Raw genomic sequence first — 17,940 nt, 5'->3', positions numbered from 1 at the left:
GAATTAAGATTTTCCAAACATAGTATATGTCGAATATAAATGATGTTATAAACAACAGATTTGGGATACACACAAAAATGTAAAAATTTGGTCATTGGGACATAGTATCATTTTCCTGGGTATAGGATAATCCGTATATTCCAAATACAATGTATTTGAATAACTCAAAAAATGAGAAAGGATACTGGAAATAACACGAAGACAATGTATTTTGCAAACAACATTCAAATTTGGTAAATCTGAACTAAATCTGCTATTTTGTTGTTGGACAAGATTGCAACGATCTCCTCTCTAATAATGACAAATATATATACAAGATTCTTAGCTTTGTTATATTTTAAACAATTTATTAAATAATACACAACATATATTCTTAATAACAATTTGAATTTAAATTTTAGATTTTTCCTAAAATAATGCCAAATATAAATACAAGATTTTCAATTTTTTATATTTTAAATAATTTATTAAATAATACATAATATATATTTTTAGTAACAATTTGTATTTAAATTTTAGAATTGTAATTATGCCTCAATGACATTTTTTCAATTATTTGAATCTTCTTCTTTTAGGTTTTATTTGAGAAAAGAAGGAGATTGAGAGAGAAGGGCAGTCGATGCAAGAGACAAACGCAATGAGAGGGAGAGTTTTTCTTGCAAACAAGAGAGGAGAAGCGTGCGACCGACAGAGAGGAAGATGTCAGAGTTTCAACATAAGCAATGACGGGCTTTTTCGAGCAGCATTTGACGGCGTCCGATGTTGGTCATGGGTTTGTGGCGGGTTATGAAATTTAACGTCTGTTGGAGTTGGATTTAGTTGACTTTCACAGGTTTAGCCGCAAGTAGAAACATAGAAGGACCGAGTAGCATTTTCGGCGAGTTTCACGATGAGTTTCGCCATGGGTGCTTTGTTTTTCGTTTGTGGTTCTTCTTGAGGTTTGCAGTGGGTTGTTCGACATGTGCGTCTCCGGTCGAAGGAATCGACAAGAAGAAAATCCTTTAATTTGTGTCAAATGTATGAAAACTTTGAAAAGTTTGAAGGGGACGAAGCTGGAAGCTAGCTCCAATTGTTTCTGTCTGAATGTTTGAATGCTTGAACGCGCACGATTTAAAGAAGATATGAAACGATTATAGAAATTATGTAGAGCTTTGATAATGATAGTTGTTAATTGTGTATTGGGGGTTTAATTTTAGTTATAGGATATTTGAGGTTTCTTGAATAATTGTATTTAACATTCAACTTTTTCACTTAGTGGGGACATTTAAGACATTGTTCCATCAATTTTTTTCAATATTTTTCGATTTTACTATTTTATCAATTTAAATAAAAATTTTCCATTTATTCAAAGTAAACCTTCTATTTTGTTGTTCTTCTTGTCTGCCCAAAATCTATTTCAATAAATCTGTGATGACCTAGCTTTGAACCCAATTGCCACATTAAAAAATTAGATCGAACAAGCTACTCAGTCCCATATTTGTCGATCATTAATATAAATTAATGACATGTCAATTTGTGATTAGCTAAAATTTCTTAATCAATAATTACATTTTTAGATTTTAAAATTTGAGTTTGATTACAACTTTGTTTATAAATTTCGAAATATTGCTATTTTACTGATGAGATTTGAGTTTTGTTTTAATGCGATCCCTAAGTTTCAAAGTTTATGTTCAACCTCAATTTTTTACTAAAACTCCTTTAGTTCAAGGTATTAACATCAACTATTTCTTTTTTTTTCTTTTTTTTTTTGAAAAAACCAAGATAAAAAATGTAAACTTTAAAGGGGTTTTTCAAAAATATAATAAACCGAAAAAATATTTATACTGCATAAAACATTTTTGGAAATGAAAAAAGTCCACAGGCCTACAATGGAAAATACAAAAAAATGTCCAAGTCAACACGTGATTAACCAACCACACGCGAGCATGTAATTTCTTCTTCTAATTGATCATGATACGCGCTCGTGTATGTAGTATCTACATAATCGTGTAGGTAGTATCTACACAATCTTGTAGTTCTTTTTTATGATGTGAAAAATACTTCAAATCTAAACAATCGCGTTTACTATGGTATGCGATACTTTAGATCATATTCCCATGATCATATAGTCTTTTTTAAACGATGGGAAAAAGGCTTCAAATCTAAACGATCGTGTCGACTATGTAAGCGATTGTTTACATCATATCTATACGATCGTGTAATTCTTTTTAAACGATGAAAAAAAGGATTTTAAATCTAAACGATTGTATTGACCATGCTAACGATTTTGTTGACTAGGTAAGTGATTGCTTAGATCATATCAAAGTGGGATTTAAACGATGTTGATATTTTGAAAGAGTAGTTGTAAGAAAGAAAGAAAAGATGAATAAAAATAGAAGAAGAAAAATCTAGAAGATGAGCTGAAAAAATCTAGAATAGAGGATGAATGAATCGTAAAAAAGAATAAAGAAAAGTAACGAATTGTTACACTATCAAAGAAAAATCTGGAATTTATGAATTTTTTTTACCAACTTTGTGGACTTTTTGATTTTGTTACGCACGCAACAAAAGTATTTTGGTATTTTGTTATAATTATGAAAAGGGGTCTTTTCAAAAATATAAAAAAAGGGCAAAATATTTACACTCTATAGAACAATTCAAAAAACGGAAAAAGCCAGAGCCTACTGTATAAAATAACAAAAATGCCCCATCAACCACGCCGTCAATAAGGCGCGCGTAATATATTTGTGATTTATACGCGATCGTTTAGATATGACTATAATTTATACGCGATCGTTTAGATATGGCTACAAGGTGATCGTTTAGATATGATTCAATATATACGTGATCGTTTAGATATGATTCAATATATACACGATCGTTTAGATATGGCTACAACACGATCGTTTAGATATGGCTACAATTTATCTTTTCAATTCAATAGTTTAATTTTGTTATACAATCGTTTAGATTTGGGAACTTCAATCTAAATGATTATTTTCAAGATTCTTTATACACAATCTTTTAGATTTTTCTATTTTTTTGTATACAGTCTTATACACATTAGATTTTGCTATTTTTTTTTGTACACAGTCTTATACAAAGTTGTTTAAATTTGGTTACCCAAATGCAAACGCATAAAAAAAAAGAAAAAAGAAAGACAATGGAAAGAAATCGTAGCGAAAAAAGAATAGGAAAAGTAGAAAGACGATGGAAAGAAATTGAAGAGAGAAAAAAAAGAAGAGGAAAAGAAGAAAAACGATGAAAAGATTAAACGACGTAAATAAAGAATTGAAAAATAAGAAAGATGATGGAAAGAAATCGCAGAAAAGAAAAAGAGGAAAGAAGAAAGACGAAATCGCAGGGGAAGAACGTAGAAGACGAAATAGAAGAGGAAGACGGATCGCGAGAAAGAAAGAAAGATGGAAGGGCAAATCTGGAATATTTAAAAAATGACTAACTTTATCGACTTTGTTACACGTGCCGTAAATAGTTTGGTGTTTTGTTACATTTGCAATAGTTTTCCCGGTGAAAATTAACCAAATTTAAAACTTAAAAGTGAAATTGGAACGAGAAAAATATCAATAATATGATATTATATAATATTTAATTGAAGTTAAACCGAAAGCTTAAGGAAGGTGTAAAAACTAAAAGGTGAGAGTAAATAGAAATGAGATAGATTGATTAGCATTAACAAGTCCCAAGAGCTATGGTTGGTTCCAATTTTGATAATGTATTTTTAATCTTCCATTTCTCTCACCTTCTCTTAGAGATTCTGTCATACCATTTTCTCTATCTGTCTCTCTCTCTCTCCCCTCAAAAACAAAATATATGATATTGGAAAGAAGAAAAATAAAAAATAAATAAAATAAATAAAATAAATAAAAGGATTTTGAAAATTGAGATTTGTTTTTCTTTCTTTCTTTCTTTCTTTCTTTTTTTTTTTGAGGGAAAACCTCAAATTTACAATCCTCCTTCAACGTCAAAACCGTTCTTTATCGCCTCCTCTCTTCAATCCCATATTCCAATTCCCTAACTCACTATCTCTGATTCTCTTCTTTCTTTTTTTTTTCTTCTTTCTCTTTTATCTCTTCGCTCTCACAAACCCTATTTTTTGTTTCTCTGTTTGATCTACCTTTCTTCAGCATTCATTCCCCTCTACTTTCATGCCCAAACTTTGTTCTTTCTTCTTCTTCTTCTTATTCTTCAACCTCTTTCACCTCCATTTTTGATTCGCCCACACTTCCTACATTTTTGGGATTGGTTTAGTTTTTGTGTTTTGGGGTTTCATTATACCGCCCCTCCTGTAAACTACTTCTAGGGTTTCCATTTCTGCCCCTTTTAGGGTTTCCATCCTTCCCCTTTTGCTTAGATTAGATTTCGGTCTTTCTTGATTTCCCTTTTTCTCTATTGGGTTTTTGTTTCTTCTTGGAATTTTTGATTTTTAACTGTGGGGATCCTGAAATTTTGTTCAACTCTGTTTCATGCTTGGTTGGATTGCTTATGCTTTTGTCAATCTTTAACTTCAAACGCGAACGAATCCGGAGGGGAACGAATTGTATCGCGTTTGGTTTTTCCACCACTGAAAGTTTTCTTTTTTGACTGACACGAACCTTACCAAAAGGTTTGGGGAAATTCCTCGAATTTCAATCTTTTTTTTTTTTTTTTTTAGTTTTGTACTTGTTTTTTGGTTTGTTTTCCGATAAAAGGAGGAAGAGATATAGTTTCTTTTTCTTGTGGGGGTCTAATCGTCGTAGAGTTACTTTGAGTTGTGGGAAACTTTAGGCTTGCATGGGCGAACATGAGGGGTGGGCACAGCCACCTAGTGGGCTTTTGCCCAATGGTCTTTTGCCCGATGAGGCAGCTACGGTCATGCGAATGCTTGATTCCGAGAGATGGTCAAAGGCGGAGGAGCGAACGGCTGAGCTTATCGCCTGCATTCAGCCCAATCCACCCTCTGAAGAGCGGCGAAATGCTGTTGCGGACTATGTGCAGCGGCTGATCATGAAATGCTTCCCTTGCCAGGTGCAATGGCATTTAAACCCCCCAATTTGTTGTTCTTTTTAGGGAAATGTGTGAATATATCTCTTATGGTTAATAAGCACCGGTGTTCATTACTGCACTCTTTTGAATGTATTGGCAGTTGTTGTTATTAGTTGTTTGTCAATATTCATATGCTGTTAAATGATAGTTAGACATTGTGCTGGAAGATCTTATTTATTATTGAAGTAATCGAATTTTTTGTGCATGTTGCACCAATCAGTACCTTGTGCTATATGGGTCAGCTCATGAAGATGATGCGATTCTATGATTTTCATTAACATTACGTAAACCAATTACTATTCCTCCTCCCTTTATAAACAAACATTGTTCCAGGATTCTCTGTTTTTGGACTTAACTTGGCTAGAAGTTAGTCTTCAACTCAAGTGGGCTGGTGTATTAGTTTTGCATTTCTCTGTAATAAGTTTCTTAGGAAGATGAAACAAAGAAATGATATCATTCTGTGTTTTAGGAAGAGAAAATGTGCTTTACTATGATATGTAAACATCAAACAGATGCACTTGGGCAAAGGAAGAATTTGGACTTGACTTTGATAATGGATAATTGAACTCCACGATCACCATTATTTATTTGATTTGACTCAAGCCAATCGGGGAGAATTTATATAATATTCTTGAGCTTGGAGGGCAAGTGTCTTGCTATTCTGTCCTTTCTTACATGGCTCATCTAATAAAAAAATTACGAGTAATTGGGTTTCATTTTGTCATGTCACGAGCTTTGTTTCCATTCCACAATTACTGCTGATTGCAAAATTTTCACAAGATGATTCCATCTGTTATTTTTGCTCAAATTATGATTACAATGTGCAGGTGTTCACCTTTGGGTCTGTTCCCCTGAAAACATATTTGCCTGATGGAGACATCGACTTAACAGCATTTAGCAAGAATCAAAATCTGAAGGAGACATGGGCCCATCAGGTTCGGGATATGCTTGAAAGTGAGGAGAAGAATGAGAATGCTGAATTTCGTGTAAAAGAAGTTCAATACATTAAAGCTGAGGTTGGTCTCCTCTCATATAAATATTACCCCTTGTGGACTTACCTTAATATTCTAGTTTCTTGTCTGCTTCCAATTTTATTCTATTACTATTTAATTTTACTTAGACAGTAGAGAGAATTTATATAGTTTTTGAACACAATGAGGTATTTCCAGCCTTCTAAAATATTGAAATATCATTTGGTATCGTGTTAAAGCATGCAGTTTACCTGTGCCTATCCTTATGTAAAGCACTTTTTTACCCTATTTATTTTCTCCTTTCTGCTGATGAAATATCCAAGTGGAAGAAAATGTCACTATTTATAAGTAGTGATTTGCTATTAGTCAATAAGTGGTCTTTTAATACTTTTGGAAACAATTTTTTTTCACATTTCCTTTCTTTCAGTCTTTAAGTTTATTTATTATTACATAATCTGCATTGTTCACGAGGAGATCCATGTAACTTGATAGGGCTTTATGTAGATTTACAATCAAATGTTCAATTGTCATGTTTTATAACTTAGCAAGCATGTGTAGATTTCTTAATAAACATGGGTTAAGAGTGTATTCATATTGTTAAGCCATGGTATTTGTGGACTTGTACTGCGCCGTTGGTTATTTGAGGTTCTTCTATATCTCATAAGTATTGCAGTTATCTCCTATAAGTATTAATTTTAAAGTAGGAGGTTCTAATATTTTTTCTAGCTTCCACGTGTTAGATGTTGTTACTAGTTACTACTACCAATATGGCTATACACTTTTAGCGCTGGCTGATATTTTGCTTGAATTATAATGGTAATGCCTTATATTATTATCTTTACATTTTGCAGGTTAAGATAATCAAGTGCCTGGTGGAAAATATTGTTGTAGACATCTCATTTGATCAGCTAGGGGGATTGTGCACCCTTTGTTTTCTGGAGGAGGTGAGCAGTGTTTCCTTACCAGCCTTGCTCCTAATCCCTTTCAACAGCCTTAAGTACAGTGTTTAAGAATGATACTCATATAAGCATATTTTCAACTGGTAATATATTTATTTTTGTTTTGTAGGTTGATCATTTAATAAACCAAAACCACTTATTCAAGCGTAGTATTATACTGATCAAAGCTTGGTGCTATTATGAGAGTCGGATATTGGGTGCACACCATGGACTTATATCTACTTATGCCTTGGAAACCTTGGTCCTCTACATATTTCACGTGTTCAACAATTCCTTTGCTGGTCCCCTTGAGGTTGCTCCTACTTCTACTCTCTTTTATTTGTTTTTTAAGTCTTATCCGTATACCGATCCAGAAAAGCGTTTGATTGGTGTTGCAGGTTCTTTATCGGTTTTTAGAGTTCTTTAGCAAGTTTGACTGGGATAATTTTTGTGTTAGCCTATGGGGTCCCGTACCTATTAGTTCACTACCAGATGTGACAGGTACATTTCAATCTAGATAAATTAATAGTTCTTTTACTGAAAGTATTTCTTGTTTGCCCGGGAATAGCAACTGTTTAATGTGTTTGGGATTTTTGCAGCTGAACCTCCACGTAAAGATGGTGGTGAGTTACTTCTCAGCAAGTTATTTCTTGAAGCATGCAGTGCAGTATATGCTGTTTTTCCTGGCGGCCAAGAAAATCAAGGGCAGCCTTTTGTTTCTAAGCATTTTAATGTAATAGATCCTTTGCGTGTTAACAACAACCTTGGGCGTAGTGTAAGTAAAGGTATATAAATTTTATAATTTTTGAGCTTTTGTTACAAATCTTTTCTCGACATTGTAGAAGTAATTATTTTTTGTAGTAAGCTATTGATGGTACCATTGATAAAAATAAGTTAATCATGGGCAGTAGTTTCTAGTTTCTGACTGACAGATAGCATTTCTAATCATTACATGCTACTATTGAATGTTGACAGTTGACTCTGTCTTAATCTCAATGCTTAAAATTTTTAGTGTTTTATTTGTTTGATTTTTGAGTGCTCTTTGTAGAAATAATTATCTTTTGTAGTAAGCTATTAACCATGGGCAGTAGTTTCTGGTTTCTAACTGACAGATAGCATTTCTAATCGTTACATGCTACTATTGAATGTTTACAGTTGACTCTGACTTAATCTCAATACTTAAATTTTTTTAGTGTTTTAGTTTGATTTTTGACTTGCCCGGTTCCACTGTTTTTCAGTAACAACTTTTTTGAACTTCTTGATAGAAATTCCTTATTATAGCTTTACAGGTAGAGATATTTAATAACTGAAAATCTCATTTTGGATCAGTTGGTTAGGGTGCTGAAAGTAAAGCTTTAAATGATATTAATCATTTGGGACTGGGAAGCTTTTAAGAAGGGTTTCATATCTGTTCTAATTTATGTTAGAAGGTTGATATTATGATAGGCATTAATGATTAGATTGCTGTTGCGTAGAAAGATTCAGGTGAACCCAAGCACCGTAATGAACTTGCTAGGCTAATATGAGAATTCATCTTCTGAACTCTTCAAGACATACTCCCGCAAAATCCTTATCTCATTCTTACAACCTCCCTACGTTTCCACATACAGTCTTCTATCATGAGTTTTTTTTCTATATATTGCCCTTTTTACCTTATACACTCACAATTGTAGGCCTAATATGTCGCTGGTTTTGTGTGATTGTCGATATAATTTGGCATTCGGTGATAGTAAATATAGAACTGTCCCTTCAAATGAATAAGCAATATTTTAATGGATTTGCGTGATGATTGGATTCCCTATTTCCCATTCTTGTGGTGAATTAATTTATGAAATTTTTTATTTTTCTCAAGTGCATCATGTTTATTGGTAAAAGGCATGGTTCTTCTGCTGCATGGTTTGTTTTGTAATTGTTGGCAGCAACTTCAATTGTGGTACATGTGTTACCCAGGTAACTTCTTCAGGATACGCAGTGCATTTGCATTTGGAGCTAAAAGATTGGCAAGATTGTTCGAATGCCCCAGAGAAGATATTCTTGTAGAACTGAATCAGTTTTTTTTGAACACTTGGGAGAGACATGGCAGTGGCCAACGCCCTGATGTTCCAAAAACTGACTTGAAGTACCTTAGATTATCAAATTCGGAGCATTTACATGGTCCTGAGAATCTCAGGCATAAAACAAATAGCAAAAGAAACGAGAATCCATCTGTTCGTGAAACCCAAGATGTAGGGGCCCTTGGCTCTCATACTGTGAACTCAGTACAAGGTAATTCTCCCTTGGAAAGTGCTTTTAGAAATGACACTACTACAACTTCTCGCAATCAAGCACAAAGGAGTTCTGGCAGCTCAAACAACTCAAGGTCCTCTGATCATAGTAGGAAAGAAACGAACTACAATCACAGTAACCTTATAGATAGAAGTCAGAGATATCCTAAACCTGAGAACCATGTGAATGATGTACAGGGAAGGTTTCTGTTTGCAAGGACACGTTCTAGCCCAGAGCTGACTGACACCTATAGTGAAGTTTCATCTCCATCAAGGCGTAACAGAGTTCCTGAAAGTGGGAAAGCCCCTTCTAACAGAACGGATGCCAACAGGAGGAAGAACCTTGAATCTGATAATGTGGAAACCCACTTGAGATCTTCAACTGACGAACCATCAATTGCTAGACATATTCCAACCCGTCAGAGCATTGATGCTACTGGTGATTCCAACAGTGGTTCAAATAGTTACCAGGATGAGTCTGGCCCTGGAACTGTTGGTGAGGATTTTGCTTCTATTTCAGGAACATTAGCAATGCATCAGGAGGAGCAAGATCTTGTTAACTTGATGGCATCATCTACAGCCCATAATTTTAGTGGACAGGTTCATTTGCCACTGAATTTGACGACAGGTCACTTACCTCTTCCGTTACCTTCATCTGTTTTAGCGCCTATGGGCTATGCTCCAAGGAACTTGGGAGGAATGTTACCCACCAATATTCCATTGATCGAGGCTCCTTGGGGCGCTAATATGCATTTTCCACAAGGATTTGTTCCTTCTCCGTTGACTCACTATTTCCCTGGCATGGGATTGGCAACAAGTTCAGAAGATGGCGTTGAGTCGGGCAATGAAAATTTTAGTTCTGTAGAAATGAATTCAAGAGAGGGTGATCAAGACTTTTGGCATGAGCAAGATAGGAATTCTGCTGTTGGGTTTGACCATGACAATGGGGGATTTGAAGGGCCTCTGTTGGATGATAAGCAACAGTCTACTTCTGGAGGTTTTAACTTTAGTCCATCATCCCGAATGTCTGTATCTGGCAGTACTAGTGTTGCTCATAAAAAGCATACCAAAGAAAATCGGGTTGCAATGAAGGATGGGAATGCAAATGCTTATCAAGATGAAAGAGAGAATGAAACATGTTATGATGACAGACCATCATCTTTTAGGCCCTCTACTGGTGTTGCACACTCTAGTGGTCTAAGAAACAAGATTGCCACAGAAAGTTCTTGGGATGAGTTGTCTTCAAGAGCCTCAAAATCATCTAGGGAGAAACGGGGATGGAAATCAAATACCTTTGACCTGCCATCGCATGGGAAAGGCAAAAATGTTTCTGAACATTCATCTACTGTGACTGATGAAGATAGCAGAGATTGGAATCACGTATCTACTGCGGTTGCAGAATTGACTGAAGTAAGTGGTGGACCTCAATCATTAGTGTCCATGCATGCTACAAGGAATCAAATTACTGGACTTGAACCACCTCATACAGCTGGGTTGGATCCACTAATACCTCTTGCTCCTGTGCTCTTAGGCCCAGGTTCTAGGCAAAGACCTGTTGATAGTTCTTCTGGGGTGGTTCCTTTTGCATTTTATCCTACAGGGCCTCCAGTTCCCTTTGTTACAATGCTTCCAGTATATAATTTTCCCTCAGAGACAGGAACTTCAGATGCTTCAACAAGTCATTTCAGCGAGGACTCCTTGGATAATGCTGATTCTTCTCAGAGTACTGATTTGTCTGAAGCACATAATAAGTCTGATGTTTTAACCCTCACCAATCCTATTAGAGGGCCTTCCTTTGTTGAATCTTTAGAACCTAAACCTGACATTCTTAATAGCGATTTTGCTAGTCATTGGCAAAATTTGCAATATGGGCGGTTTTGTCAAAATTCTCGGCATCCATCACCTGTGATTTATCCTTCCCCAGTTGTTGTACCTCCTGTCTACTTACAGGGTCGGTTTCCATGGGATGGGCCTGGAAGACCTCTTTCAACCAACATGAATTTATTTACTCTGGGTTATGGGTCTCGTTTAGTCCCTGTTGCTCCTCTCCAGTCTGTTTCTAATAGGCCCAATATATATCAGCATTACATTGATGAAATGCCAAGACATCGCAGCGGCACTGGAACATACTTGCCAAACCCTGTAAGAAAACTGCTTCCACTTATTTAACAATTTCCTGGATCCTTTTATTTAACAATTTGTTTGGTTCAGCTACTAAATCTGTCCAGTACTTGGTGTTCAACTCCTATCTTGCAGCTTATTTGTTTATGGATTTTGGAAATATGTAACATGTTTTATCATCATGTTGTGGCATTTGTCATTTGAGTAGTTACTAATCAAACAGTATTTCTGCCTGTCATACATATTTTTCATTTTTCTGGAGTTTTTTGGTTCACTTAGTACACCTACCTCCATTTTCTTCCTATTGTTATGTTCCAAAGAAGTTTATCTAGAAATAAAGTAGAAAGAAAACTTTCATTGTTACTAGGTGGTTACGCGTTATTATTTTGTTTTCCTTATATTTCTCTGATTGAGATTTCTGCATTTTTGTTTCAAAAACAATTTCTTACTCTGTTTTCTGTTCAATTGTTTATACTTGTAAGGTGGTTCCTTGCTTTCTGAATGGTTTGAATTAAACCTAGGATGTTATTCTTCCTTCTCTAGTTTCTTACTTTCTTCTTTTACTTTGTTTTAGAAGGCCTCAGCGCGCGAAAGGCAGAATGCCAGACGAGGAAACTTCAGCTATGAAAGAAGTGATAGTCATGGCGAGAGAGATGGGAACTGGAACGTCACTTCGAAATCACGAACTTCTGGTCGCCCAGGCCAAGTCGACAAGCCAAATTCCAGGTTAGACCGCTTGTCTGCTAGTGAGAATCGAGTTGAAAGAGCTTGGAGCTCACATAGGCATGATTCCTTGCCTTACCAATCCCAGAATGGCCCAATTCGCTCGAACTCCACACAGAGTGGTTCTACAAGTATGGCTTATGGCATGTATCCACTACCTAGCATGAATCCAGGCGTGGTATCTTCTAATGGACCTTCCATGCCTTCTGTTGTGATGCTTTATCCTTTGGATCATAATGGCAGTTATGCCTCACCTGCAGAACAGCTCGAGTTTGGATCTCTTGGACCTGTAGGTTTTGCTAACCTAAACGATGTGTCGCAAGTGAATGAGGGAGGCAGAATGAGTAGAGCATTTGAGGATCAAAGATTTCATGGTAGCTCAAATCAACGCACTCCTCTCGAAGAACCTCCTTCACCTCATCTTCAGAGGTAGCCTTAGCTTAATTTCCTTCACGACCGAACTATTTTCCAAGATAGCAAAGCGACAACCAAAAAGAAGATACATCATGACTGTCAAGCTGTGTCGGTGTTAAATTCTTTTGATTCTACTAGCAGCTGGCATCAACTCCCGAGCCGTAGCCACATACCCTTCAACTCAACTCCTATATGAGCACAAATATGGATGAGGAACCCTCCCATCAAAACTCACTTTGCACTGTTTTTCCTCCCAAGAGCGCACATTTGGGAAATTGCTTTTATTTTGGCAAACAAGGGTCAGGAACTTTTGGTCAAGATGAGGCATTTTGAACCAGGGGGAGGAGGTCCTTGAATTAAAAGGTCATTTATATCCTTTGTGTCTTAAAGTGGTTTGAAAAAAATGTTCTGATGGAGAAATCAATGGCGTGCAGTAGTTTGTATGTATATTAAAGAGCAGAATCCATCCCGTTTAGAGGGACAGAAAAGTGGCAGTGAAGGAAGGAAGGTAGGAAAGAAGGAAGGTAGGAAGGAAGGGTGCTGCTGGTCTCGGGTCCATGACGATTAGAAGAAGATGGTCATTTTATGGTTTAGATACGTTTATAACTAATGAAGTTAGAATGTAGAAATCATTTGGGTTGGAATTTTGGGGTGTTTCCCCCTAATGTCATTACAACACGATTTGTTTCCATCGAATTCTGTCACAAAAATACATTACAATTAGGGTTTCCCAATTTAGAGTCTCACTTCACTTTGTAACAGCCTTTTTTTCTTTCTTTTACTTTGTTATTTTACAAACTCCTAAAGTCCTTCCTTTGATCATCATATTATGACTTGACAGAATAGCAATGACAGCACCACCAACAGCAGCGTTAAACCCCATTCGCTTCTTCACCTTTTCAAAATTTTGAATTTTTGAGCTCAAATACTAGTATTACTTGCACCATTGATCCTTGGTATTTATGAAATCTGTTTTGTTATCTTTGCTCTATCTTTTAGAAATGAGATTTTACAACTTCGCAGTTAATTTTCAATAACAATGAAATATTTTGGAAATGAGGATTTTTTTTATGGATCAACTCTATATTGTTCTTGTATTTAGTCTGAAACAACACGTTCGAGTAGAGCTTTTGTTGGATCGAGGTCAAAAGCATATGGCTTAATTATTTGAATTTCTTTTATGTCGTGCCAATTTGGTTTATGTGATTACCGTATGACACATTTTTTTTTTCAAAATAAAAGAGTTATATAGTCTTAGCATTTGAAGCTAGTAAATTAATTAATTAACTATGAACATAACGGAAAGCGGTAATTAAAAATTTGGTATACAAAAAGGTTTATAGTACGATCACAAAGAATTCGGAGAATTTTTCTTTAATTATAATAAGTGAACTTTAATATACTATGAAATCACATTAGTGAATTAACTGTAGGGAGTTTGCACACTTAAAATGAAAAAGCAAATGAAGAGTTAACGATTCTAAATTTGACAAAATAGTTTGGACTCGTTTGGTAATTATTTCAATTTTGTTGGGTAGTTGTTTCATTTTTTGTTTTTGATCCTTGATGTCTTGAGATCTAATCTCATACAATGCAATATTATATGACATATTATTTTTAAAACTTTATTTTATATGAAACTGAAAGGAAAAATAATATTTAAAATAGTTTCTTGCTACTATTCCTCATCAATTCTCATATTTTTTAGGATTATTTTCATATATAAGAAAATGAGCAACTAAATTACAAATATAATGCAATAGCAAAAAAATCTCTTGGAAAACATGAATATTATTATTTTAAAGTTTAGAAAATTACAACTCCATGAAAACCTTTTTTTTAATGACATAAACTTGAGATTAGAGGAAAAGAAGTCTTAATCTATTTTTCTCTTATGGAATATAGGAGAAAGACCTTCTTACAAATATTGAAATAATAAAAATAATAAAGGATAAATATTTGAAAAATAATATTTCACATATAAATATAGAAATTTCAACACTCTCCCCCAAACTGGTTTAAAAATGTCTTTCATAGCCAACTTGTCAATCAATCTCTCAAATTGATTCTTTGGAAGGCCTTAGTTTAACACATTAGCAATTTGCTTTGATGTAGGAAGATAAGGAATGCATATAGTTCGTGCTTCAATCTTCTCTTTAAAGAAATGCTCATCAACCTCGTATCCTATTCTATCATTAGAACTGAATGATGGGCAATAGAAATGATGGCTCTATTGTCACAACAAATCCGTATAGGTGTAGTTAAACAAATCTTCAACTCTTCAAGTAACCTTTTGATCCATATGGCCTCACAAGTTCCATGCGCTGAGGCTCTAAACTCTGCTTCATCACTTATGGCCACCACAATCTATTTTTTACTTCTCCAAGTCACTATATTTCTCCAATGAAAGAATAATAACCAGAGGCAGATCTTCTATTTGTAGCACTTCTTGCCCAATTTGCACTAATGTAGACTTCTATTTGGAAGTAGTTATTCTTTTTGAATAGAATACATTTTTCAGTGGATCCTTTCGGTTATCTCAAAATTCTATAGGTAGCTTCAAAGTGAATCGGTCCAGAAGCATGCATAAACTGACTAACCATGCTCATAACATATGCAATATCAGGATGTGTATGAGACAAATAAATCAATCTACCAACAAGTCTCTAATATCATTCTTTGTCTTTTATTTCTTCTTCTTTTGCTGCTAGTAGGTTTAGATTAGGTTCAATCAGGGTTTCTACAACCTTGCAACTGTAATGCTGTTTCTTTGAGTAAGTCAAGGACATATTTTCTTTGGTTAACAAAATCCTCTTATTTGATCTTGCAAATTTCATTCCTTGAAAATATTTCAACGTTCCCATGTCCTTAATTTGAAATTCACATGCTACTTTTTGCTTGAGATCAATTAAACCTGGTTCATCATCACCTATGAGAATAATAACGTCTACATAAACAATCAAAATTGAGATTTTGTTATTCTTTAAGTGTTTTATAAGATAACCTATGATCTGCTTGGCCCTGAATAAATTCATAGTTATTAGACATAACTTTTTTATCAACATTGTATTTTATGGTAAACATCCATTTACGCCCTACTAGTTTCATATTTCTAGGCAATTCTACTATTTCTTAAGTTCCATTATGTGTTTTATAGCATTTATCTCCTCTTTAACTACTACTTTCTAATTTGGATCATCTAAAGCGTTGGTATATATTATCTGGAATAAGTAAGTCATCTATCTTGGATGTGAAAGCTCTATGACTACTTGAGAATTATTTATATGACATAAAGTTTGCAATAGGGTATCTGGTACAACTTCGAATGCCTTTTCTAACAACAATGAAAACATCGAAATCAGATTGATAAAGTACTTTGAATAATTGAATGAGTATTCAAATGAGTAGAAATAGAAGAAGGATTAGTAGTTTCATTTGACGGAGTCTCAAGTTGTTGTCGTCGTCGTCGTCGTCGTTGTTTTTCTTTTTTTCTTTTTAAATTTTATTATTGAAAGCTTAGGCACTTGATCAATATGACCAATTTGTAGTATATCTCCCCTGATTGTGAAGTTTCTATACTTGGCATCATAGAACTAGTAAACATCTAAATTAGAAATAGGAATATAAATATCCCAAAAATCTTTATTCGAAATTTGGTTTCTCCCCTAAAGAGAATCTTGGGGAAAATACTCCAGCTATTATCCCTCCACTGGAAGAGTTTACAAATAAATATAGATCTTTGGTATCATTCACTATACTCAGATATATAATAAGACCAATAATTTGATTCGAGATTTCACTCTCAACCTCTTTCTAGAAAAGTCACAATCATACCCACAAAAAAGTTATTTTTTTTCCAGAATCAAAACATTTATAACATTTTTACTTGACAAATAACCCATAAAAATGCATTTACCAGCTCTATGATCAAGTTTAATTTGTACCGAAAATGATTTGGTGTGTGAATGTAAGTAGTACAAAAACTTTGAGAGGTAATTCAGAATGTATGCAAGATGTTGGAAAAATAGTCTCAAGGAAGTCGATAAGAGTTTTAAAATTCAAGATCTTCCTAGACATTCTATTTATTAGGTAGTTGTGGGAATTGCTTCTCCTCGTAAATATTTTGGAACATGCATGGAAAACATAATAGCAAGTAAATGTCTAGTTTTTCTTTTAGCAATTCCATTTTGTTGAGGAGTATCTAGATATGTAGATGATTGATGAATAATTTCTTTGTCTTTCAAAAATTCATTAAATAACTCATTAAAGTACTCCATTCCATTACAAGAGGGTGAAATATATATTTTGGTTAGAAATTGGGTTTCAATCATATTGTAAAAATATTTTAAAATGTTTTTCACCAAAAATTTTATTTGTATTAAATAAACCCACGATAAATAAGTATGATCATAAATAAAAGTAACAAACCATCTTTTTTCATTAAGAGTTGTAATTTTGGAAGGACCCCAAACATTTGTATAAACTAAATAAAAAGATTTTGAAGCTCGGTAAGATTTTGGAAAATATGTGGACCGATGATTTTTTGAGAAAATACAACTTTCACAATCAAAAGATGAACAATTAATTCCCGAAATAAATATTTGAGATAAGAAAAACTAGCATGTACTAGTCTATTATGCCAAAGTATAATTTGTTGTTTTAACAAAAAAGGAATTGATACCACTGAAATCTTGAGTTATTTGATTGCTAAAATGTAACGACCCAACTCCTTATACTGAATCGAAGTCATTACTAAATATAGAACAAGTGGTTTAAGTCATAAAATTTAGTAAAACGCATAAGGTTTGAGAAATTTTATTTATGAATATTCAAACAAGGTAGTTATGCAAAAAAATGAAATGCGTTCTAAAGTCCTACTCGGGCCCTATCTACATAAAAAGATGGTAAGTAATGAAGAATACTCAATCTCAGGTACTAAAGTAAAAAAAAAACAAGAATAAGCGGAAGCAAGAGTCTCTATGGCTCGCCACGGTCACTTCGGGTCGCTCGCCAGCTTGCCTTTGCCCTTGCCTCGTCCTCTACCTGAAAACATGACATGAAGAGAGTGAGTATAAAATACTCAGTAAGGGACCCACTACTAGTCCCACTAGGCGCCTGTTAACTTCCTGTCAGAGTCCTGTAACTGGTACCCAATCTCTGGCACGTTCCCGAACACGTGCAACATGCGCTCCCGTAGGAACGTAACTCTGGTCTTCGGTGTCCCGGGGGACACCTAGGACAGTCGGGATGCGAGGACCCCGTCGAGTCACTCGAGTCATATCTATATCCATGCTAGACTGGTGTCCCGTCGGACCGCACAGTCCTCAATAGGTGGTGATCCCGAAGGACACCCATGCAGGTACGACTCTAACATGTTAAGCTAACAGGTACCCTAATCGCAGTATACATACCCATGGCATCAGCATATAACATAACAGATAATTCATCATTACTCTCTCCATCTCGACACCCGTCGTACAGCCATAA

General features: G+C 34.8%; 1 protein-coding gene across 3 annotated transcripts; it reads left to right on the top strand.

Annotated features, from left to right (window-relative positions):
• Positions 1-3,933: 3,933 nt before the first annotated feature.
• LOC103500093 (uncharacterized) lies at positions 3,934-13,278 on the top strand. 3 transcript variants are annotated; one of them, XM_017047212.2, is made up of 9 exons: positions 3,935-5,004; positions 5,850-6,038; positions 6,845-6,937; positions 7,062-7,244; positions 7,330-7,432; positions 7,531-7,716; positions 8,882-11,337; positions 11,891-12,217; positions 12,300-13,278. In XM_017047212.2, exons 1-9 carry the CDS (start codon positions 4,771-4,773, stop codon positions 12,330-12,332), a joined length of 3,804 nt encoding a protein of 1,267 aa, XP_016902701.1. In that variant the 5' UTR covers positions 3,935-4,770; the 3' UTR covers positions 12,333-13,278. The 3 variants fall into 3 exon arrangements, with proteins under 3 accessions (XP_008461522.1, XP_016902701.1, XP_008461521.1); XM_008463300.3 differs by having other exon boundaries at positions 3,934-5,004; positions 11,894-13,278; XM_008463299.3 differs by having other exon boundaries at positions 3,936-5,004; positions 11,891-13,278.
• The last annotated feature ends 4,662 nt before the right edge of the window (positions 13,279-17,940 follow it).

The sequence above is a fragment of the Cucumis melo genome, chromosome 1 (genome assembly GCF_025177605.1).
Source record: "Cucumis melo cultivar AY chromosome 1, USDA_Cmelo_AY_1.0, whole genome shotgun sequence".
In the NCBI taxonomy this organism is placed as follows: Eukaryota; Viridiplantae; Streptophyta; class Magnoliopsida; order Cucurbitales; family Cucurbitaceae; genus Cucumis; species Cucumis melo.
Note: the sequence above shows the minus strand (reverse complement) of the source record. Positions and strands in the feature narration are given on the sequence as shown.